The sequence below is a fragment of the Neoarius graeffei genome, chromosome 1 (assembly GCF_027579695.1).
Source record: "Neoarius graeffei isolate fNeoGra1 chromosome 1, fNeoGra1.pri, whole genome shotgun sequence".
NCBI lineage: Eukaryota > Metazoa > Chordata > Actinopteri > Siluriformes > Ariidae > Neoarius > Neoarius graeffei.
In genome coordinates, this window is record NC_083569.1 from 124,777,912 (window position 1) to 124,804,974 (window position 27,063).

General features: G+C 47.3%; 1 protein-coding gene across 1 annotated transcript; it reads right to left on the minus strand.

Annotated features, from left to right (window-relative positions):
• Positions 1-1,684: 1,684 nt before the first annotated feature.
• On the minus strand, positions 1,685-26,821 carry arf1 (ADP-ribosylation factor 1). Its single transcript, XM_060916583.1, has 5 exons — positions 26,755-26,821; positions 21,836-21,996; positions 21,605-21,715; positions 21,367-21,491; positions 1,685-3,988 (listed from the first exon to the last, which is right to left on the minus strand). The coding sequence occupies exons 2-5, from the start codon at positions 21,978-21,980 to the stop codon at positions 3,827-3,829; spliced, it is 543 nt and encodes a 180-aa protein (XP_060772566.1). The 5' UTR covers positions 21,981-21,996; positions 26,755-26,821; the 3' UTR covers positions 1,685-3,826.
• Between the last annotated feature and the right edge of the window lie 242 nt (positions 26,822-27,063).

Below are 27,063 nucleotides of genomic sequence, written 5' to 3' on the forward strand. Positions count from 1 at the left end.
AAATCACTCACTGGGTTTCTGACATGTTACCCAATTTCTGTGATATTTCGCCACTGGGGGCGCTATTTTTGGGCAAAAATTCCAATCTTTCCTCAAATTTGGTCAAACTTCACGGCCACCATCTTTCTACCTCCCATGTCATGTATACCACATTTTGGAAGTTTTCGTCCATGGGGGGCGCTGTTTTTGGCCAACGCAATTGCTCCAAAACGGGTTTTTGGTTAATAATTCCATAATGCTTTTCCTTCACACCACTACCTTGTGATAGTACGTTGCTGTTGTAGACACTTATTTTTCCAACTCATAATCGCTCATGTACAGCATAGCGCCACCTACTGACATGGGAAAAACCAAAAAATTTATTCTTCAAAAATCTATATCTCATCTTCTATTTACTCAATTGTCATCAAACTTCATACGCAAACTCTTCATAGCTCACCTGACATGTACGCCAAATTTTGTGCACTTTCGCCCCTGGGGGCGCTATTTTTGGGCAAAAAATCCAATCTTTCCTCAAATTTGGTCAAGCTTCACGGCCACCCTCTTACTACCTCCCATGTCATGTATACCACATTTTGGGAATTTTCGTCCATGGGGGGCGCTGTTTTTGGCCGACGCAATTGCTCCAAAACGGTTTTTTTTTTAATCATTCCATAATGCTTTTCCTTCACACCACTACCTTGTGATAGTACGTTGCTGTTGTAGACACTTATTTTTCCAGCTCATAATCGCTCATGTACAGCATAGCGCCACCTACTGACATGGGAAAAACCAGAAAATTTATTCTTCAAAAATCTATATCTCATCTTCTATTTACTCAATTGTCATCAAACTTCATACGCAAACTCTTCATAGCTCACCTGACATTTACGCCAAATTTTGTGCACTTTCGCCCCTGGGGGTGCTGGTTAGGGCAAAAATGATATTGCAGCTTCTGATTTGTCACACTTGGCAAGCAAAGTCTTTACAAGACCCTTATTGGGGCGCTTGCCATGGTCGACAACGCACGAAATTTGGCTCCTTTTTCTTAGACTGCCACCGCTACTGAGAACCAGAAGCCCAGATCCAGGTGGGCCTCAGGGCCTCTATAGTGCCCCCCGAGCACCGTTCAGTGCGAGACCCTATTGTTACCATGTGTCCAATTCTGTGCTTTGTCGCCATTGTGGGAGTAATGTCTCTTGCCGAAGAAGCTGTGGAAGTTATTTCGCGGGGACGCATGCCCCCGCCCCCCTTGGCCGCTGGCGCGAGGGCCCGTCGAGGCCGCTTGCGGCTTTATTTTGTATACAATTTATTTTCTGTACCGGAGTGAAATTTTATCTTTTTAATTAAGGAGAACCTTTTGTTTCTTATAAATGTTGTTCTAAGGTTGTTAGTACACACATGGCCACTGGAATGTTTGTGAAAGTCTACATGAATAAACTGCAGTTGGGTTTTTTGTTTTTTGCATAAAACATTGAATTTACAGCCAAAGTGAAGTATGGATAACTTTCATATGATGTTGGAACACGTGACTCTGGAGTGATGGAGGTGTACAGATGTAAATCTTGGCGTTGACCTGCAAACCTCATGGAAGACATGAGCACTTTTTCCAACCTGTAGAGTGTTTAATCATCACACAACACTCGTTACTGTGTGCATCACCCGGCCTGTTAACGAAAGTGAAAGCAAAAGGACACAACAGAAGCCTGATTTTCATTTTTAATTACTTTCGTTTCATTACATTGCTTTTCTGTCAAAATGAAAGGCAAGACAAGTTTTGCATAAAAAATTAAACATTCACGTTAAAGAGTCACACAATAAGACATTTCAGAAATACGTTCCCCCCACCAGGCGTGTGCTGATGATCGGTTGTACGATACATCACGATATTCAGCGGGCACCGTAGCATCCAGGATAAGACTCTGGACTGTTGATTATTCTCCGAGATGCTGATTCACGTGTCAACCTGTGCATTTCTTTCAGAATACTGTAATAATCGTAATCGTATCAGCGCATACCCAGGCCCAACATAAGCAAAATCAGGAGTGTACAGGAAAACGAAAGGAACACTTGAAAATGATAACAGTCCCGGATGGGTACCGAGTCCAGACAAAGATCACCAAGGAACACCGCCGCACCAAAAACCTCTAAAACACAACGCTGTCGCGTGTTTAATATTGCTGTACCCTGTCAGAGTATTTCAGATGATGAAGCCAGGCAGTAATGAGAGAGAGAGAGAGAGAGAGAGAGAGAGAGAGAGACACACTTCAGGACACAGGAAAGGCAGCATGATGATGATAATGACCAACTGAGACACATTTAAACATCTCCCTTCCTCTAGGGATCCCAAACCTGGAGTCAGTTCTGTTCACGTCAGGTTAGAGCAGCAGATGTTAGCCGTGATGTTTTAATTTACTAGCACACGCGCGCACACACACAGGAGCCCGAGATGATGACGATGACAATTTCCTACACAAACGTTACCCAGATAAGTTCTCGAACGCAGAAAATATGCCTGCTGTAGCAGAGTGACTAAAACTAATTTAGAAGATTATTCCACACACATGGTAAGACTTTTAAAGGAAAAACTGCTGACCAGGTGATCTCTACATTTATAAAAAATAAAAACCCACCCTTCTCTGAATTATACTCCAGGCCAAAGGAAAAGAACACACACACACTTTACCGTTAGCTGCTGTGACACACCTGATCCACAAACAAAACACCCACAGGAAAGAAATCTCACCCGAAACGAAGCTGTTCAGTTTTTCTGAGTCGTAAAGGCAAAGCGTGATTTAACCTGAGATTTTATGGCGATTTTTTTTTTTCTTCTTTCCCTTCACTCTGGATGCCGCAGAAGCACGTCATGCACTGGCGAGGATCTAAATTCATCATAACCAGTAATTCGCCGCGTCGTGATCTTATCGAGAACGCTGCCTACGTGCACGTGTTTAACAAGTTTGAACAATCTGCATCAGTTTGGATCTCGTCCAACGGACGTCCAGAGGAGCTTTTTTTTTTTTTACTGCTGATTCGGATATAAAACCAATAATAAACTAAATGATAATTATTCAATAAAACGCTCAGTGCAGGAGATCACACGTTTGTTCTTGTGGTTCTTTTTCCCTGTAATTTTTGTAGGTAGTGTGTGTGTGTGCACGCGTGCGCTATCTTGACCTCCTCTACATAGACCGCAAGTCTTTTACAGTACGTCTTAACCATTAGGGTGCACCCAAAAACAAACAAAAAAAAAGCCGTTACAGGACGTGACAATTTTCAAGACTTTCCTACTACAGTTCATCCATGATTAAATAAAAGACAATAAAAAAAAAAGAACAGGGAAGGCTAAATGTATAGATCTATATCTTTATATATATATACTGTATATAATGCGTAGGCATGTGCCGATAATCGCCGTATATCGCAATATTTTTTTAAAAAAGTACGAATTCAGTCTTTCAGGCCATTTTTCTTTCATAATCAGTAAAGGTTATAGGTTCTCTTCAGCTCATTAACAATGCGATCAGAGTACGCAACATGATGAGCAGCTGCTTCTTCGTAAGTGGAAAAAAAAAAAAATTGATACTACTGCCAACCTTAACGTTAAATCAATCAAATTATCGATATACCCCAATTTAATATCGGCACACGCCTAGTGTTGCATAAGAGAGTGCTCCAAAAGCTGCCTCGTTAATGGTTTAAGGAGAAGGATTAGAGGCGTGCGGCGCCGTCGCCACACTTTGACCAGTCTGAGAGGAGAGCAGCTTCCGGCACGTTCTGCTTAAAAACCGAATGGAGATGAGAGTGCTACAGTGTAGGAGGGGAGACAGAAGGGAGGTGCTGAGGATTATTTGTGGCTTTTCAGCTGGTTGGAGAGCCAGTCGAGCCCCTCGTACAGGCCGTCTCCGCTCGTGGCACATGTGGCCTGGATGTACCAGCTCCTGTTGCGCAGAGAGTGCAAGCCCAGCTTATCTGTGATCTCTGCAGCATTCATAGCATTTGGCAGGTCCTGGGGGACACACACACACACACACACACACACACACAGGCATGTTAATTACAACCCCGATCCCAATAATTTACAAATCTCAAAAACTGATATTGTATTCACAAGAGAACATAGACAATGTCGAAAGTGAGACATTTTGAAATTTCATAACAGCAACACATCTCAAAAAAGTTGGGACAGGGGCAATAAGAGGCTGGAAAAGTTAAAGGAACAGCTGGAGGACCAAATTGCAACTCATTAGGCCAACTGGCAATAGGTCATTAACATGACTGGGTATAAAAAGAGCATCTTGGAGTGGCAGCGGCTCTCAGAAGTAAAGATGGGAAGAGGATCACCAATCCCCCTAATTCTGCGCCGACAAATAGTGGAGCAATATCAGAAAGGAGTTCGACAGTGTAAAATTGCAAAGAGTTTGAACATATCATCATCTACAGTGCATAATATCATCAAAAGATTCAGAGAATCTGGAAGAATCTCTGTGCGTAAGGGTCAAGGCCGGAAAACCATACTGGGTGCCCGTGATCTTCGGGCCCTTAGACGGCACTGCATCACATACAGGCATGCTTCTGTATTGGAAATCACAAAATGGGCTCAGGAATATTTCCAGAGAACATTATCTGTGAACACAATTCACCGTGCCATCCGCCGTCGCCAGCTAAAACTCTATAGTTCAAAGAAGAAGCCGTATCTAAACACGATCCAGAAGCGCAGACGTCTTCTCTGGGCCAAGGCTCATTTAAAATGGACTGTGGCAAAGTGGAAAACTGTTCTGTGGTCAGACGAATCAAAATTTGAAGTTCTTTATGGAAATCAGGGACGCCGTGTCATTCGGACTAAAGAGGAGAAGGACGACCCGAGTTGTTATCAGCGCTCAGTTCAGAAGCCTGCATCTCTGATGGTATGGGGTTGCATTAGTGCGTGTGGCATGGGCAGCTTACACATCTGGAAAGACACCATCAATGCTGAAAGGTATATCCAGGTTCTAGAGCAACATATGCTCCTATCCAGACGACGTCTCTTTCAGGGAAGACCTTGCATTTTCCAACATGACAATGCCGAACCACATACTGCATCAATTACAGCATCATGGCTGTGTAGAAGAAGGGTCCGGGTACTGAACTGGCCAGCCTGCAGTCCAGATCTTTCACCCATAGAAAACATTTGGCGCATCATAAAACACAAGATACGACAAAAAAGACCTAAGACAGTTGAGCAACTAGAATCCTACATTAGACAAGAATGGGATAACATTCCTATCCCTAAACTTGAGCAACTTGTCTCCTCAGTCCCCAGATGTTTACAGACTGTTGTAAAGAGAAAAGGGGATGTCTCACAGTGGGAAACATGGCCTTGTCCCAACCTTTTTGGAATCAGGGTTGTATAAAAGACACACACAAAAAATAAATAAATAAACCCCACCACATGAAATGAACCCAAACCCCACAGAACGAGATTATCGCTGCTCCAGGATGAGAGTAGATCGGCGCTCTGTCAAACAGTGGAAAGGAAGACGTGGATGGTTCCTTACACACCCCTACAGCACACGTTTTGTGAAGTATACGTGCTGTACCTTGCATCTCACATTAACAAGCCCTTTGTATCAGTGTTGATATTCTGGTTTCCACCTGCCCTTTGTCTCCGCATTTGGTATCCTGCCTGTGCCTTGCTTCACCATCGCCTGGTTCTCGACTCTGATTTGAATCTGTATGCCAGTGTGTTTTTAAATAAAACTCTTCCAGCGATTACATCCATCCGTCTATCGCCTGCATTTTCTGACCGTGTATCTTATCTACAAGTGTCATGACAACAGGAGTAAAGACTTGAGGAAAACTGCTTTTCGATCGTAAAATAGTCCTTTTAAGGGATTTTTCTGAAATCAGCAATCACCGTTCTCGATAACGGTTAGTGATCAACACCACACCGAACCTTGTTACGCCTTTGTTTTATGACATTAGCACGTATTGTTAACTTGACTACGGACTTCATTACTTAGTTTGTCCCTGGGGGAAGAGGAGCGCATGACTCAGTGATTTTTTTGTTTGGAAGACTCACTCATTATCATTAAAGGCAAAGACATGAACTTCGTTCTTTTCAACGGCTTAAAAACATGAGCTAATTTCATCCCTAATCTATCCCTAATGAGCAAGCCTGTGGCGACGGTGGCAAGGAAAACCTCCCTCAGACGACATGAGGAAGAAACCTCAAGAGGAACCAGACTCAAAAGAAGAAGAAACCTTTGTCACATGCACACTTCAAGCACAGTGAAATTCATCCTCTGCATTTAACCACACCAGAGTGCCCGGGGAGCAGTCAGGGGTTCGGTACCTCACTCGAGGGCACCTCAGCCCAATGCCACCCTACGTCAACCTAACCTGCATGTCTTTGGACTGTGGAGGAAACCCACGCAGACACGGGGAGAACATGCAAACTCCACACAGAAAGGCCCTCACCAGCCGCTGGGGAGGTGACCGTGCCGCCCAAAAAGGGAACCCATCCTCATTTGGGCAACAAACAACATGACTAACATTAAGGCCGAATCCCATTTCACCCCTTGGACCAACCCCTTGGCCCTTCCCCTCCATTTTGCGCGTTCACGTGAAGGGGTAGGGGTATCCCAATCCCAGTTAACGCGGAGGGGTAGGGGAAGGGGTAGGGCTTCTGTACCCCTCCAAACAGAGATTTTCCTGGAGCTGACTCCGAACGAAGGGGTTTGAGTGATTTCCCACAATGCCATGCGGATTTCAGCGAGATTTCATGCGGATTTCAGAAAGATGGCGGTTCCCGCGGCGAAAGATTGTCATAAATGTATTTTCTCCATTATTTACGTGTTTTAAGTTGCTATCCAGAGGAAACACGCCGCTTGATTCGCTTTCGAGCTGAGAATGAGCAGCGATTTCTGAAATCCAAGCTGCTGCTAAAAAGCTTTGGGAGGGAGTATTGTTTTTGGTTGCTTTACTGCGTACGTTTTGTTCTGTTATTCTCGCTTTTATTGTTTACATGAGTGTTCTGACACCTTATTCTGTCGGATGTGGTGCACGAAGCGCCAAAGATATCCCATTCAGTGGTGTTAGTTAACAAATCACACCCTGCCAGCAGAGATTTCTGGTTCTGCCTCTGGCTCTGACTGTAGCGGCTGGTCGCAGCCAATGACGCATTTGGTCGCGTTTTGCTAACGTAAACGCTGACGGAGGTACGCGATGACGTATGCGATCGTTGAAGGGCTATCCCAATACGTAAGGGTTGAATTTCAAGCCCTATCCCTTGTAGCTCAGTTTCAAGGGGAAGGGCCAAGGGGAAGGCAGAGGGGAAGGGGGAGGGGTAGGAATTAGAATTGGGATTGGGCCTAACAGTCCTAACAAAGTCAGCTTCGCTGATGCTATAAACCACCACCGACGGAAACCCGAGCACAAAACCATTCACGACAACCGCAGTCCCAGAGTCAGCAAGACAAAAGTTTGTACTAAGAGAGTTCATTATAGCAGGGTTGCAGTGGCACCTGGCTATGTCAAGCATGCAGCAACAGTCCATAATCATCTTGCATTCAGCAAACGCTCTTATCCAGAGGGACGCACAACATACCCAGAGCAGCCTGAGGGGCAGTTGGAGGTTACGTGCCTTGCTCAAGGGCACTTCAGCCATTCCTGCTGGAATCAAACTGGTGACCTTTTGCTCCCAAAGCTGCTTCTCTAACCATTAGGCCATGGCTTCACCTTAAATTGCATCAAGGACATGGTGACAGGCCCTGGTTGTATCAAAGATGCACCAATGGTACCTGGCTGTAACCAAGGAGGCGACAGCGGTATGCGTTTGTACCAAGGATGACGTAATGGTACCTCATCAAACCATGACGCAACAGTACCTTGTTTTACCAAGGACACAACAGCTGAACAGAAATAAAACAAGTACACCAATAGGTGCATCACCAGGAAGGAAGGGGAGTTACAGCCTGTGCACGTAACTTCACTGTCAAAGTCCTTCCCATGCCACAAGGCACATCAGGTGGTGGCAATCTCCGTTTCTATAGCCCTCAACCTCTCACCTATTACATAGCGGGGGTTACATTGGGGGGTGGGTCCTCTGATAACCGCAAGGGTTTGACTTCTTCCTCACATCTGTATTGTAGTCTCGCCAGATGGCAGCAGGTACCATTTCTATGATGGTCTATGGTATGAACTCAATCTCCCTGTCAAGAGGCAGACTCGCTAACCACTAGGCCAACTCGCAGTCTACTTAACTGAAAGGGCTATGACATAGCCATGGTCTTATTTTCACAAAGGGTACTGCTTTGAGATCAGCTTCATCCTTTCACTTTTAATCTTTTTTTTTGATATTGCTTTCACCAAATTCAACAAAGTTGCTACAATTTAAGAGGGGGAAATCTCAGATTAGCACAACCAACATCGAACAGCAAACGGACCCACAGATCATTCACCTATCTGGTCACCCGCATGTGGAACAACCTTCCCACTGAACTTAGACATCTTGACTCTTTAAGCAGTTTTAAAAACGCTATTAAAAAAAAAAACTAAACTTACCAGTGGCACATTATACAAATGCAACACTTGCAAACAACAGATTTGAGATATATACAGTGCCTTGCAAAAGTATTCATACCCCTTGAACTTTTTCAAATTTTTCCACCTTACAACCACGACCAACACAGAGTAGCACATAACTGAAGTGAAACGAAAATGATAAATGGTCTTCAAAATTTTAAACATCTGAAAAATGTGGTGTGCATTAGTATTCAGCCCCCTGTACTCGGATACCTCTAAATACAATCCAGTGCAATCAATTGCCTTCAGAAGTCGTCTAATTAGTTAATAGAGTCCTACTGTGTGTAATTTACTCTCAGCATAAATACACTTGTTCTGTGAAGGCCTCAGTGGTTTGTTAGAGAACACTGAAGAACAAACAGCATCATGAAGACCAAAGAACTCACCAGACAGGTCAGGGATAAAGTTCTGGAGAAGTTTAAAGCAGGGTTAGGTTATAAAAAAATATCCCAAGCTCTGAACATCTCAAGAAGCACTGTTCAATCCATCATTCAAAAATGGAAAAAGTATGGCACAACTGCAAACCTACCAAGACATGGCCGTCCACCTAAACTGACAGAGCGAGCAAGGAGAGCACTGGTCGGAGAAGCAGCCAAGAGGCCCATGATCACTCTGGAGGAGCTGCAGAAATCCACAGCTCAGGTGGGAGAATCTGTGCACAGGACAACTATAAGTCGTACACTCCACAAATCTGGCCTTTTTGGAAGAGTGGCAAGAAGAAAGCCATTGTTGAAAGACAGGCATAAGAAGCCATGTAGGGGACACAGCAAACATGTGGAAGAAGGTGCTTTGGTCAGATGAGACCAGAGTTGAACTTTCTGGCCTAAATGCAAAGCGCTATGTGTGGTGGAAAACTAACACTGCTCATCACCCTGCACACACCATCCCCACTGTGAAACATGGTGGTGGCAGCATCATGCTATGGGGATGCTTTTCTTCAGCAGGGACAGGGAAGCTGGTCAGAGTTGATGGGAAGATGGATGGAGCTAAATACAGGGCAATCCTGGAAGAAAACCTGTTGGAGGCTGCAAAAGACTTGAGACTGGGAAGGAGATTCACCTTCCAGCAAGACAATGACCCTAAACATACAGCCAGAGCTACAATGGAATGGTTTAGATCAAAGAATATTCGTGTTAGAACGGCCCAGTCAAAGTCCAGACCTAAATCCCATTGAGCATCTGTGGCAAGACTTGAAAATTGCTGTTCACAGACACTCTCCATCCAATCTGGCTGAGCTTGAGCTATTTTGCAAAGAAGAATGGGCAAAAATTTCAGTGTCTAGATGTGCAAAGCTGGTAGAGACATACCACAAAAGACTTGCAGCTGTACTTGCAGCAAAAGGTGGCTCTACAAAGTATTGACGCAGGGGGGCTGAATACTAATGCACACTACATTTTTCAGATTTTTATTTGTTTAAAATTTTGAAGACCATTTATCGTTTTCGTTTCACTTCACAATTATGTGCTACTCTGTGTTGGTCTATCACATAAAATCTCAATTAAAAAAAAAACTTTTAAATTCGTGGTTGTAAGGTGGAAAAATATGAAAAAGTTCAAGGGGTATGAATACTTTTGCAAGGCACTGTATATACAGGTAGTCGTCAACTTATGACTGATCGACTTTACGACCATCTGGTTATGACTGGCAAGTGTTTCCCAGCTGAGCGTACGCCAGTTTCCGCCCCAGCTCCTGGTTTATGAAACGAGCAAATCCTCCCGCCAGCCCGAGCGCTGCAACAGCTGATGATGACGTAGACGACCCACAGCCAAGCACCAGTGATGCCAGCGGTCACCAAGTTTTGTATTTTGCCATGTTTTACATTTGTATTTTGGTATGTTATAAACTAAAATGTTTTCTATTTTTCACACCTGTATTTCGTATTTTTTTGTTTTGCACATATTAAACGAATTGTACTGTACGCAGTGTGACTTAAACCAAATAATGAGCCAAGGTAATGAAATAAGAAAATGTTGATAAAATAAGACTTGAAGATGATGACAATATCATTACACATCACAACATACTTACGCTCATTTAACATAGGCCGACTTACGACCAGATCGGTTTACGACCGGTCAGTCGTAACCAAACGCGGTCGTAAGTCCATGACTACCTGTATATGGTTGCTGTGGACACTTCAATCGTCTGCTACGTGTGATGTTTATTTGTTTAGCAATACTCCCGCTAGTTGTGCAGGGGTTACTGCACTAGTAGTGGACGTGTGAGATATTCATATGTGCCCAAATCCAGAATCCAGGGACACATGTCGGCCCGGGGGCATTTTGAGTTATTGACAGATTCAGAAAGTACAGTTTCTAAGCTTTCCAATGATGCCTTCCATGTGGAGATCTGACAATATTTGAAGAATGTGTGGCCTTTTGAAAGTGTATACTTCTTAAAACAGAAAAGGGAGAAAATCGCCCTCAAAGTTTTCCATCTCAGCTACTCTGAGTGCAGGGCGGGCACATAATGCTGCTCATTTGCATGACATTAAGGAAAGCCCTACCCCCTACGAGCTAGCACGATACTACTTTCATGTAAACTAATGCCGCTTTTCCACTACAAACGCGGCTGAGCCGTGCCGTGCTGAGTCGAGCTTAGCGGGGCTATTGAAGTTGCATTTCGACTACAACCGCGCTGAACCGTGCTGGCTGGAAGTGGGTGGACACATTGGGTGGAGTTAGCGAAAGTGGGTGGACGTCACGTGATGTCGTTAAGCAGCGCAAACAGTGACATCAGTGACAGTGGTGGAACAAGTCAGAGCCGGGCCGGGGGCGGGGCAAATGACCGGGCCCTTTATTAAAGCTTATCATAACATCATTTTAGGCTACAAAATGTCCGCAACTGCGGTGTTTACCAATTTCAACACTACCGGGTGCAACTATGTTATTTAGTACATCAAGTCCTTCAAACGAACATGTAACTCAGAAACAAAAAACATTAGGATACTGTACATGGCTCATAATAAAACATCAATAGCCTATACTGCGCACATTATTTGAAGGGCATACGAATGAGCGCTCAGAGGTTGCAACGGTGACAGGAAGAGTCAGAAATAAAAGGAGGGCGGTGCAAACCTCACTGAATGCACTGTGTTTACCAATTTCAACACTACGGGGTGCAACTATGTTATTTTGTACATTAAGTCCTTCAAACGAACATGTAACTCAAACAAAAAAAACATTCGGCGACATACTGTACATGGCTCATAATAAAACATCAATAGCCTACTGCGCGCATTATTTGAAGGGCATACGACGAGCCTTGCGCTCCGCGAACTCGTCCACGATGCTCTGTATGTCACTGATTCAGTGATCTTTTAAGTGGTAGTCTCACGACCCGGATAGTAAACAATAAACATTGAGGACATGGAGTCGTTAGTATTGCTGGTCTTGGTGCTGTGGCTTGTTGTCACCGACAACGCCAACAGATACTGGCAAGAGCGTATAGATGAGGCGAGGCGCATAAGGCTTCAGAAATTCTCGTAATTCATAATTCTTCTTCTTCCGGGTTTGCGGTGTTTACAGATCCCAGCGCGCTCGCGGGGCGTGTGTGGGCATGTGAGGACACTCCTCCTCACCAATCAGTGCACAGGGGAGTGTCTGCTCACACCCCCAGCCTCACTCGGCACGGTTTGGCTCGCTTCAGCCCCACTCCAAAACGGTGCGAGTTTTAGGGGCTAAGCAGGGCTGAAACGAGCTGAGTCGTGCTGGTTTTTGGTAGTCGAAACACGAGCCGTGTCGGGCTGAAGTGAGCTGAAGCGAGCTGAAAAAGGGTAGTGGAAAAGGGCCAAAAGATCACCACATCAATTTTCCTTCCATGCAAAGTATGCCCAACATGATTATGAAGTACAAAAATAAGTCCTAAAGTATACTTTAACGTTTTGTGGTTGAAAAATTACTCACACCGTAAGAAAGAAAGATAGCACGATGATGACACAACTAACACAACATTAGTTTCATGTAAAGCCTCGGTCACAACCGGCCGTACGGTACGTGCTCCTACGGCCGGTCTACACGCAAAAAACGCAAGAAATGCACGAGAGCGCACATGAAAAGCACGAGCGCGCGCGTGTGACGTGCTGATTTTCGAGCCGCAGACCAGCCGCAGAGGCTCTTTGTCATGTCAAACAAACTCTACGGGCACTTGCGTTTTTTTCAGGTTGCAAGACAAACTTACGGCCAACGCGCGTCTTTCTCCGCGAACAAAAAAAAAAAAAACCCGCAGCGATTTGGGAAACGCCAAAAATCACACGGCCAAAAGAATCGTACGTCCGGTTGTGACCTAGGCTTAACCAAACCACAACACTCTCCGTTACATGCAAAAATAACCACACAGCCTTAGATTAATAAACTCACCCCATCAGAAAGAGAAACGGCGCCTTGCACACACCAATGCCTCCGATGGAATGTAATCCTAGCTTCCTTTTGGTTGGGTTTTTTTTTTGCTAGAAATGGTTATCTCCGATGTAACTACCGTGTGTCTGTCTGCTTCGCGGTGTTTCAGCTCCTCTGCGCTCTGTTTAGCTTCCTCATTCCATAGTGAAATTACACGCCTGTATGCAGCTTAAGTAGCCACGAGCTCAGCTCGTATCATACAGCTGATTCGCGAAAAAAAAAAAAAAAACTTAAATCATCATGTGAATGGCCCATATAGTAATTTACCCACACCCCCCAGCAGGCTACAGTCCTGACAAAAACGAGACAATTTGCAACAAAAAATGTATGCTTTTCCAACAAAACAATCTATTATCTGAAATACTGATTGCATTCTTCAAAATCTCAACTTGCACATGATGGAAAAAAACGAAAATCACAAATTTTGAAAAAAAATGCTTTTGCGATTATCTCGGATTCGTTTCGGCCGACATGCGTCCCTGGATTCGGTGAGGGGTCACATATGTATAGTTATTTATTTTTCTTTCAATCAGGGCTCTACACTAACTTTTTTTTTTTCAGGAGCACACGTGTTCCTGAGTTAAAAATTTTAGGAGCACGGGGGGGGGAATGGGGGCACAAGTAGGTTTTCATTTTAAAGGTTTATTGCAGCGCAAACCTTAGACACACCAACACATAAAACGCAAAGTTCAATTGAGAATGAATGAACGAACGAACAAACAGTAGCTAAACAGAGAGCAGAGCTCAAGCTATTAGTGGTAGCATCATATTCCAGCCACTCGAAATCTTTTAACCACTGAGGGTTGAATTTATATAATTTTCCCGCACCTTCTCCCGTCGTTCTAGCTTTCTTCACTACACTTTCTTCCTCGTCCGTTCTTTTATTCTTGTTTCCACCATCATTGCTTTAAAAAAAAAAAAAAAAAAAAAGCGCCGTTATTCTCTGCATAGCGAATATATTTCTCAGCTCGGTCCGAACCAGCTCTCAGTTGAATGATCTGATGAATCCCTAAAAAGCACTTTTCCCACCTAATGCCACACCCACAACATACAACCGTGGGAAAGAGGGGCAATCACAGAAAGATGAGTAGAAAACGGGAAATGTTACGGGGGATATTTATTGTGATAGTAGGCTATTGCAGCGTCAGCACAAAAGCACCAGACTCAAGTTATTCAGTAGCCTAAACTTATTCAAGCTGCAGACCGAGAAGAATAAAAATGCTGAAATCTCATGTCCCGGTAAAACACACTAGCATGGCAGAACGGCAAAAAAAATGTAACTTTTTCACTCCCCCCCCGGCTACCGTGGGAACCACCGCAGTGCAAGACAGAGGCAATGCACGCAACTACAGACAGGGAGCAAGGTGCAGGCAGCACACACACACACTTACGACAATACAGGCCGTTACTCGTTACACTATATTCGGTAGGCTATCCAGCGCTGGATTTACATACTTTGCAGTTTAACGTTTGATACATTTTAGAATGTTAAACTCGTCGCGTCTGTGCTCAGTGCTTTCCTAAATTGTCGGCCGCAAGAAGCCCTCGCACGAATGCGCGTGGTTTTTTTCGTCGTTCGCATGCTGAAAAATTCGCTCGCAAATGCGAGTGAAATGTGCGCACTGTAGAGCCCTGCCTTCAATGGATATTTTTATTAACCCTAATGTATGTTGTTTTCTCTATCGATAAGGATTTTTCCTATGATTTATTTTATTACAATTTCCTATTTATCTATGCAGTATAACAGTTCTATTTCGTTTCTACTGACCGCCAGAGGCGGTGCTTTCAGCACATGGATATCCATCACACGAACGTGCAGGTCGAGTAATAGTAACAACAAAGTCACGTGTGACCTGGGTGACGTCACCCCGTGACCCCGGCATAAAAGACCGGTAAACCCAGGAAGTGACCTCTTACATCTTCTCGCGTTTGCAGGTTGCGAGTTGGATTGAAATTTGGACAAAGCGCTGTGGTAGTTTCGTTACCCGTAGGGTTGGGGCTGTGCTTATGCACCCTCCAAGAAACTGCGCTAAGTCCACCAACTCTTTTCTTCTTGTCGTTATATTGATTTATTACTCCGTAAGCTGAGCGCTCTCGCTCGGTGGAGTTAGCTGATTAGCCCTCCGGGGCGGTGTCCTCACCGCTGGAGGCCGGCTTGTTTTCGCTTCAGGTAAGCGGGTTTCATTATTTAAATTAAAGCGGCGTTCCTCTCGCCGCTGTTTATCAGTTCTGCGGCGCTCGGCGCCTATCCTTGTTAATATTATTAACCACCTTGTTTTGTGTAGCCTCGCCGCCGGCCTGTTCACAGGCCGGCTGTCTTGTGTGTTGTATTCGTATTGATTTATTACTCCGTTAAGCTGAGCGCTCTCGCTCGGTGGAGTTAGCTGATTAGTCCTCCGGGGCGGTGTCCTCACCGCTGGAGGCTGGCTTGTCTTCATTCAGGTAAGCGGTTTTCATTTCATTTAATTTTAAGCGGTGGTTCTCGCCGCTGTTTATCAGTTCTGTGGCGCACTGCGCCTATCTTTGTTAATATTATTAACCGCCTTATTTTGTATAGCCTTGTCTCCGGCCTGCTCACAGGCCGGCGGTCTTGTGTTGTATTGTTTGTTACTCCGTTAAGCTGAGTGCTCTCGCTCGGTGGAGTTAGCTGATTAGTCCTCCGGGGCGGTGTCCTCGCCGCTGGAGGCCGGCTTGTCCTCATTCAGGTAAGCGGTTTTCATTTATTTAATTTAAAGCGGTGGTTCTCGCCGCTGTTTATCAGTTCTGTGGCGCACTGCGCCTATCTTTGTTAATATTATTAACCGCCTTATTTTGTGTAGCCTTGTCTCCGGCCTGCTCACAGGCCGGCGGTCTTGTGTTGTATTGTTTGTTACTCCGTTAAGCTGAGTGCTCTCGCTCGGTGGAGTTAGCTGATTAGTCCTCCGGGGCGGTGTCCTCGCCGCTGGAGGCTGGCTTGTCCTCATTCAGGTAAGCGGTTTTCATTTATTTAATTTAAAGCGGTGTTCCTCGCCGCTGTTTATCAGTTCTGTGGCGCACTGCGCCTATCCTTGTTAATATTATTAACCGCCTTATTTTGTGTAGCCTTGTCTCCGGCCTGCTCACAGGCCGGCGGTCTTGTGGGTTGTATTCATATTGTTACTCCGTTAAGCTGAGTGCTCTCGCTCGGTGGAGTTAGCTGACTAGCCCTCCGGGGCGGTGTCCTCGCCGCTGGAGGCTGGCTTGTTGTCGCCCAGGTAAGCGGTTTTCATTCATCTAAATTAAAACGGTGTTTCTCGCCGCTGCTTATCAGTGCTGTGGCGCACGGCGCCTATCCTTGTTAATATTCCCGACCACGGGTGTGTTCGCCCGGTCGTTTTTCATTACCGCCTGATTGTTTATTTTGGGCTGCTTACTTGGGGTGTTCTCGCCCTATTTTTTAAGTTCCCTTCTGCCAGCCAGGCGTCATGGACCTCTTCCCTCGCTGCGCCAACTGCCGGTCCCCCTCGAACCGGAGGACGGCCACCGCGAGTGCCCCTCATGCCTGGGTATTGATCACCTGCGGCAGGGGCTGACGGACATGGCCTGCGCAGACTGCATGTGCCTGAGCATCCAGCCAACGCTGAGGGCTGCATTGGCCCGTCTGGGGTTGGACACGCCCCGGTGGCCCAGCATCAGAGCGCTTTCTTCAGAGGTCCCACATAGCCTTCCTCGTTGTCTGTTCCGCCCTCGGCCTCAAACATCGAGGAGTTACAGAGGTGTTGGGCGGACCCTAGATGCCTTCCCACCTCCCTAGTGACTGCAGGGCCCTGGCGGCAATGCAGGACACCCCTACCTATGGCCTCCTGCAGATGCCCAACATTGAGAAGCGGCTTTCATTTAAATTAAAGCGGTGTTTCTCACCGCTGTTTATCAGTTCTGTGGCGCACAGTGCCTATCCTTGTTAATATTATCAACCGCTTGTTTTGTGTAGTCTTGTCTCCGGCCTGCTCACGGGCCGGCTGTCTTGTGTGTTATATTCGTATTGGTTGTTACTCCGTTAAGCTGAGCGCTCTCGCTCGGTGGAGTTAGCTGACTAGCCCTCCGAGGCGTGTCCTCGCTGCTGGAGGCCGGTTTGTTGTCGCTCAGGTAAGCGGTCTTCATTCATTTAAATTAAAGCGGTGTTTCTCACCGCTGTTTATCAGTTCTGTGGCGCACAGTGCCTATCCTTGTTAATATTATCAACCGCTTGTTTTGTGTAGTCTTGTCTCCGGCCTGCTCACGGGCCGGCTGTCTTGTGTGTTATATTCGTATTGGTTGTTACTCCGTTAAGCTGAGCGCTCTCGCTCGGTGGAGTTAGCTGACTAGCCCTCCGAGGCGTGTCCTCGCTGCTGGAGGCCGGTTTGTTGTCGCTCAGGTAAGCGGTCTTCATTCATTTAAATTAAAGCGGTGTTTCTCGCCGCTGTTTATCAGTTCTGTAGCGCACGGCGCCATCCTTGTTAATATTCCCGACCACGGGTGTGTTCGCCCGGTCGTTTATTTTTTATTTCCGCCTGATAGTTTATTTTGGGCTACTTACTTGGAGCGTTCTCGCCCTATTTAAGTTCCCTTCTGCCAGCCAGGTGTCATAGACCCCCAGACGCTGGAGGGGACGAGCACGGCATCACGGGAGCTGTGTGACGCGGCTCCAGGCCTTTGCCTACTCGTCGCGGGAACTGGGCCGGCTGATGTCGTATCTCACCCTCGGCCGCCAGCAGATATGGCGGGCACAGTCCCCTCTGGCCGAGCCCGACCGGCGTGTGCTGCACTCTCTCCCTGTTGTCCCCGGGGAGCCGTTTGGCGAAGCCACTCAGCAAGCCCTGGATCGGAGTGCCCAGGTCATCTAGGCGTAACAGCAGTTCGCTGGCCCCCGCCAGGCCCACCACCATGGCAATGCTGCCCAGTCCTTCAGGGGGCCCACACCGACTCTGTCTCGGCCACGCACCCGCCAGGAGACCAGACGGGTTGATGACTTTCGCCACCCCACCACCTCCCGGACCCGCGGTGCCGCCCCCTACACCCAGTCCACTCCTTGTCGCCCCCATGGTGACCGACGGGGGCGCTCTGGACGGCGCTGACATCAGCGCGCCGGCGGTCGGCCGCTTTTCCAGCGAACAGCTCCAAAGCTGGAGAGCGTTGACCCCTGGGTGCTGGTGACCCTCACCGAGGGTTACCGCATCCAGTTCTGCCGCCGTCCACCACGTTTCATGGGGTCAAACACCACCGTGAGCCATCCGGGGAAGTCCCTCGTCCCCCGGCAGGAAATCGCCACCCTCCTGGAGAAAGGAGCAGTCTCTCCCGTCGACAGGCAGAGACAGCAAGGTGGGTTCTACTCCAGGTATTTTCTGGTTCCGAAGGACGGCGGTATCCGCCCGATCCTCGACCTGAGGTCCCTCAATTCCCACTTGAGGACCATGAGATTCCGCATGCTGCGTACAGTGGATGTCTTACACCACATCCAGGCGGGCGACTGGTTGTCACCTTGGCCTGAAAGACGCCTACTTCCATGTTCCCATTGTGCCACACCACAGGCAGTTCCTGCGGTTTGCCTTCGAGGGCCAGGCTTTCGAGTTCAATGTTCTGCCCTTTGGGATATCGCTGGCACCCCGTGTGTTCACCGGGTGTGCGGCAGCGGCATCGGCACTACTTCAGGCAAGGGGTTTGCGTGTCCTGCCCTACCTGGACGACTGGCTTGTCTGTTCACGGTCAGCAGCTCAGGCCCGCACCAACATCGCGACTATGCTCTCGCATGTCGTAGAGCTGGGGCTCAGGGTGAATTACAAGAAGAGCTCGCTGGTGCCCAGCCGGGGACGACTTTCTTGGGCGTGCACCTGGATTCGAGGTCGTTGATGGTAACTCCCTCCCAGACAAGGATCCACAACATCCGCCTACTGCTTGGCCGCTTCGGACGGGGTAGGTCACTCGCCCTGAAGACCTTTCAGTGCCTGCTGGGCATGCTTACGGCAGCCTCCTCTCTGGTCCCGCTGGGACTTCTGGACTTGTGCCGCTTCAGAGGTGGTTCAACGGTCTCCACCTCCACCCGGTGCTGCATGGGCGCAGCACATCAACGTGCTGGAGCTACGGGCTGTGTTCCTCGGCCTACAGCACTTCCTCCTAGGTCTGACCGGCAGACACGTTCTGGTGCGGACGGACAACGCTACGGTAGTGTACTACATCAACCACCAGGGAGGCACAAAGTCCCTCCAGTGCTTGGAAGTGGCTGGCCAACTTCTGCGGTGGGCCCATCGACATCTCTTGAGCCTGCGTGCCATGTACTTGCCAGGCACTGCCAACAGGGCAGCAGATCTGCTGTCCCGCCAGGACCCCGATCCCGGGGAATGGAGACTCAACCCAGCGGTGGTTCTCGCCATCTGGGAACATTTTGGCAGGGCAGAGGTGGACCTCTTTGCCTGCCGGGAGTCGACACACTGCCCTCTGTGGTTCAGCCTCCACGGCCCAGTCCCCTGGGCCAGGATGCGCTGGCGCATGCTTGGCCGAGGCAACTGCTGTATGCCTCCCCCCCTCTGCTGCTGATCATGCCAACCCTACACAGGGTTGCGATGGACCACCACGGGCTGCTGCTTGTCGCCCCCCCGGTGGCCGGGCAGAGTGTGGTTCCCAAGTTGCTGCAACTTCTGAACGGCGACCCCTGGTGCCTGCCAGTGAGGACTGACCTGCTATCACAGCTGGGAGGGCAGATCTGGCACCCGGATCCAGCCCGTCTGCAGCTCTGGGTATGGCCGCTGAAGGGCCGGACCCCCTGCGAGGTCCTTGTGAGCCGGCAGTGGTCAATACCATTGCAAGCTCTCGGGCACCCCCCACCAATGCCCTCTATGCCAACAGATGGAGGCTTTTCTCCAACTGGTGCTTAACTCGGGGGGAGGAGCCTACATGCTGCCCCCTGCCGACCATTTGACTGTTCCGCCAGTCTCTGCTTTTGATAAGGGTCTTACCCCTGCCACCATCAAGGTCTATGCAGCTGCCATCTCTGCTCAGCATGCCAGAGTTGGGGGAAGGACCGTGGGGTCCCACGCCTTGGTGGCACGTTTCTTGAAGGGTGCTCTCCGGTTGAGACCCCCCCCGACGGAGCCGGGTACCCACATGGGACCTTCATTGGTGCTGCAGGCTCTCTGCGACGCACCGTTCTGAGCCCCTGCTCACGGCAGACATTTCATGGCTCTCCCTGAAGACTGCTTTTCTTCTGGCTATTACATCGACGAGGCGCGTCGGGGAACTACACGCGCTGTCAGTCAGTGGGGAGTGCCTGCAGTGGCACTCCGGCGACAGTGGGGTCACCCTGTGGCCTAACCCCTCTTTCCCCCCAAAGACCCTCTCTGCTACCTTCGTCAACCAGCCCCTTAGCCTTGCGGCGTTCGAGGCGGGCCATGGTGAGAGGTCGGAACTTTTGTGCCCAGTTCGCGCCCTCAGGGTGTACGTGTCGCGTACAGAGGGCTTCCGTAGGAGTGACGCCCTGTTTCTGTGCCACACAGGACCGTCGAGGGGTCTGGCGCTCTCTAAGCAGAGGCTATCCAAGTGGATAGTCGAGGCCATATTACATGCCTACAGGCACAGTGGCTTCCCGATTCCTCCGGCTGCCAGGGCGCACTCTGCACGGGGCGTGGTAGCCTCATGGGCATCACTGAAGGGCGTGCCCCTTTCAGACATATGCAGCGCAGCCTCCTGGGCTTCCAGCTGCACCTTCACCAGGTTTTACCGTCTTAATGTCGTCCCACATAATTCTGTGGCGACGGCTGTCATTCCAGGCCCGTCGCAGCAGCACTGGGTACGGGTAGGCACTCCTCATGACCTGGTTGGTATTAGTCATCCATGTGCTGAAAGCACCGCCTCTGGCGGTCAGTAGAAACGAAATAGAACGAGGGTTATGTATATAACCGCGGTTCTATGAGTTTCGGATGACCGCCAGAGCTTGGCAGTCACTCGGAGTGTACACGAGAAGATTTGCCAAGAGGTCACTTCCTGGGTTTACCGGTCTTTTATGCCGGGGTCACGGGGTGACGTCACCCAGGTCACACGTGACTTTGTTGTTACTATTACTCGACCTGCACGTTCGTGTGATGGATATCCATGTGCTGAAAGCACCGCCTCTGGCGGTCATCCGAAACTCATAGAACCGCGGTTATATACATAACCCTCGTTTTAGGTTCCTATTTTACAAATTAATTAGCTCTTTTAATTAGATTTCTGGAGCAACAGACTGTAAAAACAGATGGACAAAGCCTTTGTGACGTCACTCGTGGGATTCCTGAAGAGCGGGTTTGAAGCTCAAATGAGGTGGCTACGGGTGTCGCCATCCTGGCAGCGCCCGATTCCGCCTAACTCCCAGTTAGCCCGCAAATGGAGAAAGGGGCGGGGATAGTGACAGTTCCATTCAAGGAACTGCAGATGTTAGCATGTCAGTATGTGAGGTCACCTGTTTGTTGGCGAACACGAGCAGCACGGCCTCTCTGAGCTCGTCCTCGGCCAGCATTCTCATCAGCTCCTCTCTGGCCTCGTTCACCCGCTCCCGGTCATTACTATCCACGACAAAGATCAAACCTACACACACCCATATACAGTACACATTTTTATTATGTTGGCAAAAAGTTAACTTGTAGTTTTCTTTTCCTTGCTCCTTCCATAGACTAGAACTGAGGGGTTTTTGGTTTTACCCTGTGTGTTTTGGAAGTAGTGACGCCATAAGGGTCTGATCTTGTCCTGACCGCCCACATCCCACACAGTGAAGCTGATGTTCTTATATTCCACAGTCTCAACGTTAAACCCTGAAATCACAGAAACAGTCAGTCCAGCGAGGCTCAAAAAGTTACTGAAACATCTCTCCGTTACCCTTTTATCTCCAAAGCACAAATAAACACGGGACCGGAGTACCCGCGGTCGCTTACCGATGGTGGGGATAGTGGTAACAATCTCTCCGAGCTTCAGCTTGTACAGGATAGTGGTTTTTCCTGCTGCATCAAGTCCCACCATCAGTATTCTCATCTCCTTCTTACCAAAGGCTTTGAAAAGGTGCGCAAAAATATTTCCCATCCTGGATCCTTCCGAGCTGAAACCCACACAGAGCTCGGTTAAACAAACCATGACTCTTCCACGCTGCACAACTGAGAGACGCAGGAAATCATTCCTACCTGTTGCTTTTACTTCAGTTATTGAACTTGTTTAAAATTTATTTTATTTATTCTTTTTTTAAAGACTATTTTATCTTCTATTTTTAGACATGTTCACTTCTTCCTTGATTCAGAAGCTTGGTTGCAAATTCGAATTTCCCTCCGGGGATTAAAAGTAATTCTGATTCTGAACTGGAGCACACTGAAAACTGAACCGAGATCAGACACACACATCAAATAACACCAAGAGATGCAGTTCCATGATTACTGCACGAACAGGAAGATACTTAAAGTGCGTATCCTGGACCAATTTCGTGTTGTTTTTTTTAAATATGAAAGTATGTCCCTTTACACACTCATCCAGAAGGGTAATTTTGCACAAGGCCATCTGTCTACAGCAGAAAAAAATAAAATAAAACGCGTCTGGAAAAATCCCAAAGGAGTCTGGAGCCAGATTCGTGACGTCACCTGCGGAAGCGCCAGCAGGCTGCACAGCCTGTGTAGACCAAGCGCTCCCATTTCTCTCGCATTGTAAGGTCTTTTGGGAAACGATGAGTACTAATCCCAACAAGATTGGTGTTGCTCCACCCTCCTACGATACATCTGTTCACCATTTTAATAATTACATGATAACGTTGAAGAAATTTGCAGAAAACCACCAGGTCATTTTCTCAAACAAACCAGCGCTGACGTAGGATTCAGAGGGAGGCGTCCCGCACGCGACGTCACGAAAATCAATGTTTCCCGGGAAATCCAAACGCCAAGTTTTTTCGGAGGCGGACCAATTCACCTCAGATGGCTTGATTTCAACTGAATTTTTCTGGTATTGCGCAAGGTAAAAAAAAAAATTGATATTTGACCGAAGTTTAATATAAAATAGGAGAATTACATTGATCTTGCTCCTGAATTTATCCGTGATATGCACTTTAAGGTCACATGAGTGTCTTCCCAGTTATCTGGGATCACTACAGAGCAGGAAGGTAACGATGAAACTAAAACCAGCAAAACAAACCAATTCTCGGGTATTCTAATGGTCCAGGTCAGCCTTTATACATTACCACAGGATCCTTTTATACCAATACTGTCCCATTCGAACACGTAAAAGTGCGGCACATAAATATATTACACCGAGAATCAGGATTAACACGCTTTAATATGATCAAATGACTTTTCCCTGATGCCCCTTTTCCACCAAAGCAGTTCCAGGGCTGGTCCGGGGCCAGTGCTTAGTTTGGAACCGGGTTTTCTGTTTCCACTGACAAAGAACTGGCTCTGGGGCCAGAAAAACCGGTTCCAGGCTAGCACCAACTCTCTGCTGGGCCAGAGGAAAGAACCGCTTACGTCAGTGGGGGGGCGGAGTTGTTAAGACCAACAACAATCGCAAGACCGCGAAAGGTCGCCATTTTTAAGCGCCGAGAAGCAGCAGCTGTACAAACGCGAAGTCAGCCATTATTATTGTTGTTGCTTCTTCTACCCCTTTTCCACCAAATCAGTTCCAGTCAGGCTTTTAGGCAGGATTTTTTTTTAGGGAGTCTAACTTTTTTGCAGGTGTCACTGTATGTGGCGAGGTGTAGCGGCGCGTTGAGCGCCGCTGGCACGAGTGTTTTAGGGGGTTCCGGGGGTACTCCCCCGGAAAATTTTGAAATTTCTAATGCTCTCAAATGCTATTTCCTTCATTTTGACAGCAAATTTTGAGCAATACAGCCAAGTGTTTTTGCCTTTGTTACAACATTCTTGTATCAATAGTAAGGCTGGACTGGGGGGAGGCATGTGTGCATGGAAAAATTCAAGCCAGATTCATTTTAGGTAAAACAACTTTCTTTAATGTCTTAATGTAAACAAAATGGTTTCACTGCAACAGTCCACTGGCAACAATATGTTTACAACCGCCTGGGGGCCTTGAGGTACAACTTTCTGGCGGCAGCGAAGTCGAATTCTGGCATGGGAATTCGGGCATAGCTGAGCCTGATGAGCCGATCCAGCTGCTCAATGCAGAGGAGAGTGCGTGCTTTTGTCTTGATTCTTTTGGGTATATTTCTGGGATTTTTTGAGCTGGAGTTGCATATTAAGCATGACAAATTAGCTATAAAGCTTTCTGATCGCAGAATACTACATAAATAAAGCTTGTTGTAGCTGTGTTTGTCTCAGTCAGTAGTGCACCTATTGCAATTGCATTACATGTGACAACCAACCCCGAACACAGTGTGACAACCAACCCCGGCTGACCAGTTTTGCTTTCAAAGCCGCTAGCGTCCAAAGATTTAGTATAACAAAGAAAAAAACACACAGGAAATATGGCTAAGTCTTCAAACATTATAATGGTATTCATTTTTTCAATAGAAACCCATTAATTACAAAGCTAGAAGGTAAAAACCAAGGTTATTTATAACGAGGGCTCTCACAACTTTGAAATTAGTGCAGCCATAGAAACGCGTGTTTCTGTAGCTCTGCGGCGGGTGCCTATATTTTGTACTCTGGGCTCGTGCTGTTGCTATGGTAACCCTGGGCGTCTTCGGGAAAGACAGCTGTCAAAGCGAGACTTCTGAAATTTCCAAAATGGCGGTGTCAACAAAGCTTGTAGATCCTCGGAAAGCTCAGACTCGGCGATTTTTTAACATATTCAGCTAAGTTACCGGACATAACACGGGCGGAAATATTAGGGCGTCTTTAGGGCGTCGTACTAAAAAGTAGGGCGTCCAATTTCTTGTTTTTTTCAGTACAGGGCGTCGAAAAGACGCCCAGACGCCCCTCTATCTAAAAGCCTGGTTCCAGTGCTGGTGCTGGTTCACAACTCGTTCAACTTGCGAGCCAGCTGAGAACCAGTTTGCTTTTCCATAGCTCGCGGTGCTAAGCGGAACCACGTCATTACGTCGCTACGTTTGCTTAAACCTTGGCGCGAACATCAAAGTAAAAACAACACGGAAGAAGCAGCAGCAACAACAACAATAATGGAAGACTTCACGTTTGTACAGCTGCTGCTTCTCGTCGCTTAAAAATGGTGACCTTTCGCGGTCTTATTGTTGTTGGTCTTAATAACTCCGCCCCCTCTGCTGACATAAGCGGTTCTTTCCTCTGGCCCAGCAGAGAGTTGGTGCTAGCCTGGGCCCGCCCGTCCTAAGCGTGACGCAACACGAGGGCCTGTTGCGAGCTTAGTCTGGCAAGGCAAGCTATCTACAGCTCTTCCAAGCTCCCGAAAAATCGGGACCCAATCAACTTTGAGCATCTCCAACAGCCCTGGGTAGAGGCGTGTTCAAGGCACTGACGTAGTAGAACTGCGACCGGAAGCCATAGATTGTTTACAGAATCTATGCCGGAAGCGCTTCATTCACTAGAAACATTACGAACATGGAGCAAGTTCTCATTGAAAACGGAGCAAAGAGCAGCCCTGGAGGTATTTATTGAAAGGAAGGACGTTTTCGCCTTGCTCCCGACCGGCTTCGGTAAGAGTTTAATCTACCAGTTAGCCCCGTCGCGTCGCATACGTCAGAGGAAAGAGTGATGTGATTGGTTTAAGCTTCGTCACAGCCTTTTCTGGCTTCGACCAGTAGCAAACGGAGGCATTTCAGGGAGGCGGGTCAACCACGGGCTCTGGGAAATGGTTGGGCTTAATATCTTGGCCAGACCAATAGCTCGTAGAGCTTTGTCGCGTTAGCCAGACTAAGTTGGCGCTAGCCTGGAACCGTTTTTTCTGGCCCCAGAGCCAGTTCTTTGTCAGTGGAAACAGAAAAACCGATTCCAAACTAAGCACTGGCCCCGAACCAGCCCTGACGTGGCTTCCCTTAGCACCGTGAGCTATGGAAAAGCAAACTGGTTCTCAGCTGGCTCGCAAGTTGAACGAGTTGTGAACCAGCACCAGCCCTGGAACTGATTTGGTGGAAAAGGGGTACGAGTGGTGAACATGCCCGATGTCTGATTCTTCTCATCACGTTGTTCACGATTCCCTGAAAAAGAAACACCTTCAATACAACATTCTTGCTTGTACACGTTTTAAACCGTTTCTCAAGTTATTAAAGTATAAAACCACAGAACTGCGTGGAAACATTTCCGCTCGAGAGAGTCGTGTACACGCTCACTTCCTCCCAGTGGGTCAGTACACCTGAACTCCAATCACACAGGATCCAAGCTGGACTTCAACACAGACACACCACAAATAAAATATTAATCACTGAAACAGGAACAACTCATCCAAAATTCATCCCTCAACAACTCAGCTAACCCTGTGACGTCACTGTTCCCATTATAAACTCTAAAATAAAATTATTCACGAATAATATTCAATAATCCCTCCCATAAAAACTCACTTCCTCAGCTCAGCCTTATTCCTTTCCCCACCCGTATTCCGACAAACTCCACCTCCCTGCTCTACAATCCGCGACCTCAATGAAAGGTCCTGCGTTCTGATTGGCTAACCCCCATGCTGTCCTACGCAGGCAGCCAATAACAACAACGAGGTGGGATTTTTCGGAATACGGGTGCAGAAAAAGTGCCGTCTTGACTAGCGTTAGCCTAAGCTAGCCGCTGATTTGTTTCTTTGTCAAGCTTTAAGTCTTAAAATTAAAACAGAAATAAAATGAAAACGCGTTTTATTCCTCTCACAACACTTACCGAACTTAAACAAAACACTTATTATACAGCATTATGTCTCGTACGGGCTAGGAAAATAATATATTTAAAAGTTTTAAAAAGAGTTTGCTTACAGTTAGTTCCCTCTTCAACTCCAAGGCGTTTCCTTCCTCAAAATGGCGTCGCTTCCGGCCACGTCAGGGACTGCTGCGTCATTTCCGTTAGCGCTTATCAACTTTACCTCAGTGCCATTGTTTTCAGAAATGAGGTGGAAAATAAAACTTAGTTCAGAGAAAATAAGTCAAATTTATTTAAATCTGTTTTAATAAACTCTAAATGAACGTGACATCAGCTATCAGTTTATAATTTTAGTTTTTTTTTATTCTTTTATGTTTTATTTCAGTCATCGATTTATGAGTTTATTCACATTCTTTGCATCTCTC

Coding starts and splice junctions, on each gene's coding strand:
- arf1 (XM_060916583.1), bottom strand. CDS start 21,980: ATGGGAAATATTTTTGCGCACCTTTTCAAAGCCTTTGGTAAGAAGGAG. Junction 21,716..21,835: donor TACCACTATCCCCACCATCG/GTAAGCGACCGC, acceptor CTGTGATTTCAG/GGTTTAACGTTGAGACTGTG. Junction 21,492..21,604: donor CTACTTCCAAAACACACAGG/GTAAAACCAAAA, acceptor GGGTGTGTGTAG/GTTTGATCTTTGTCGTGGAT.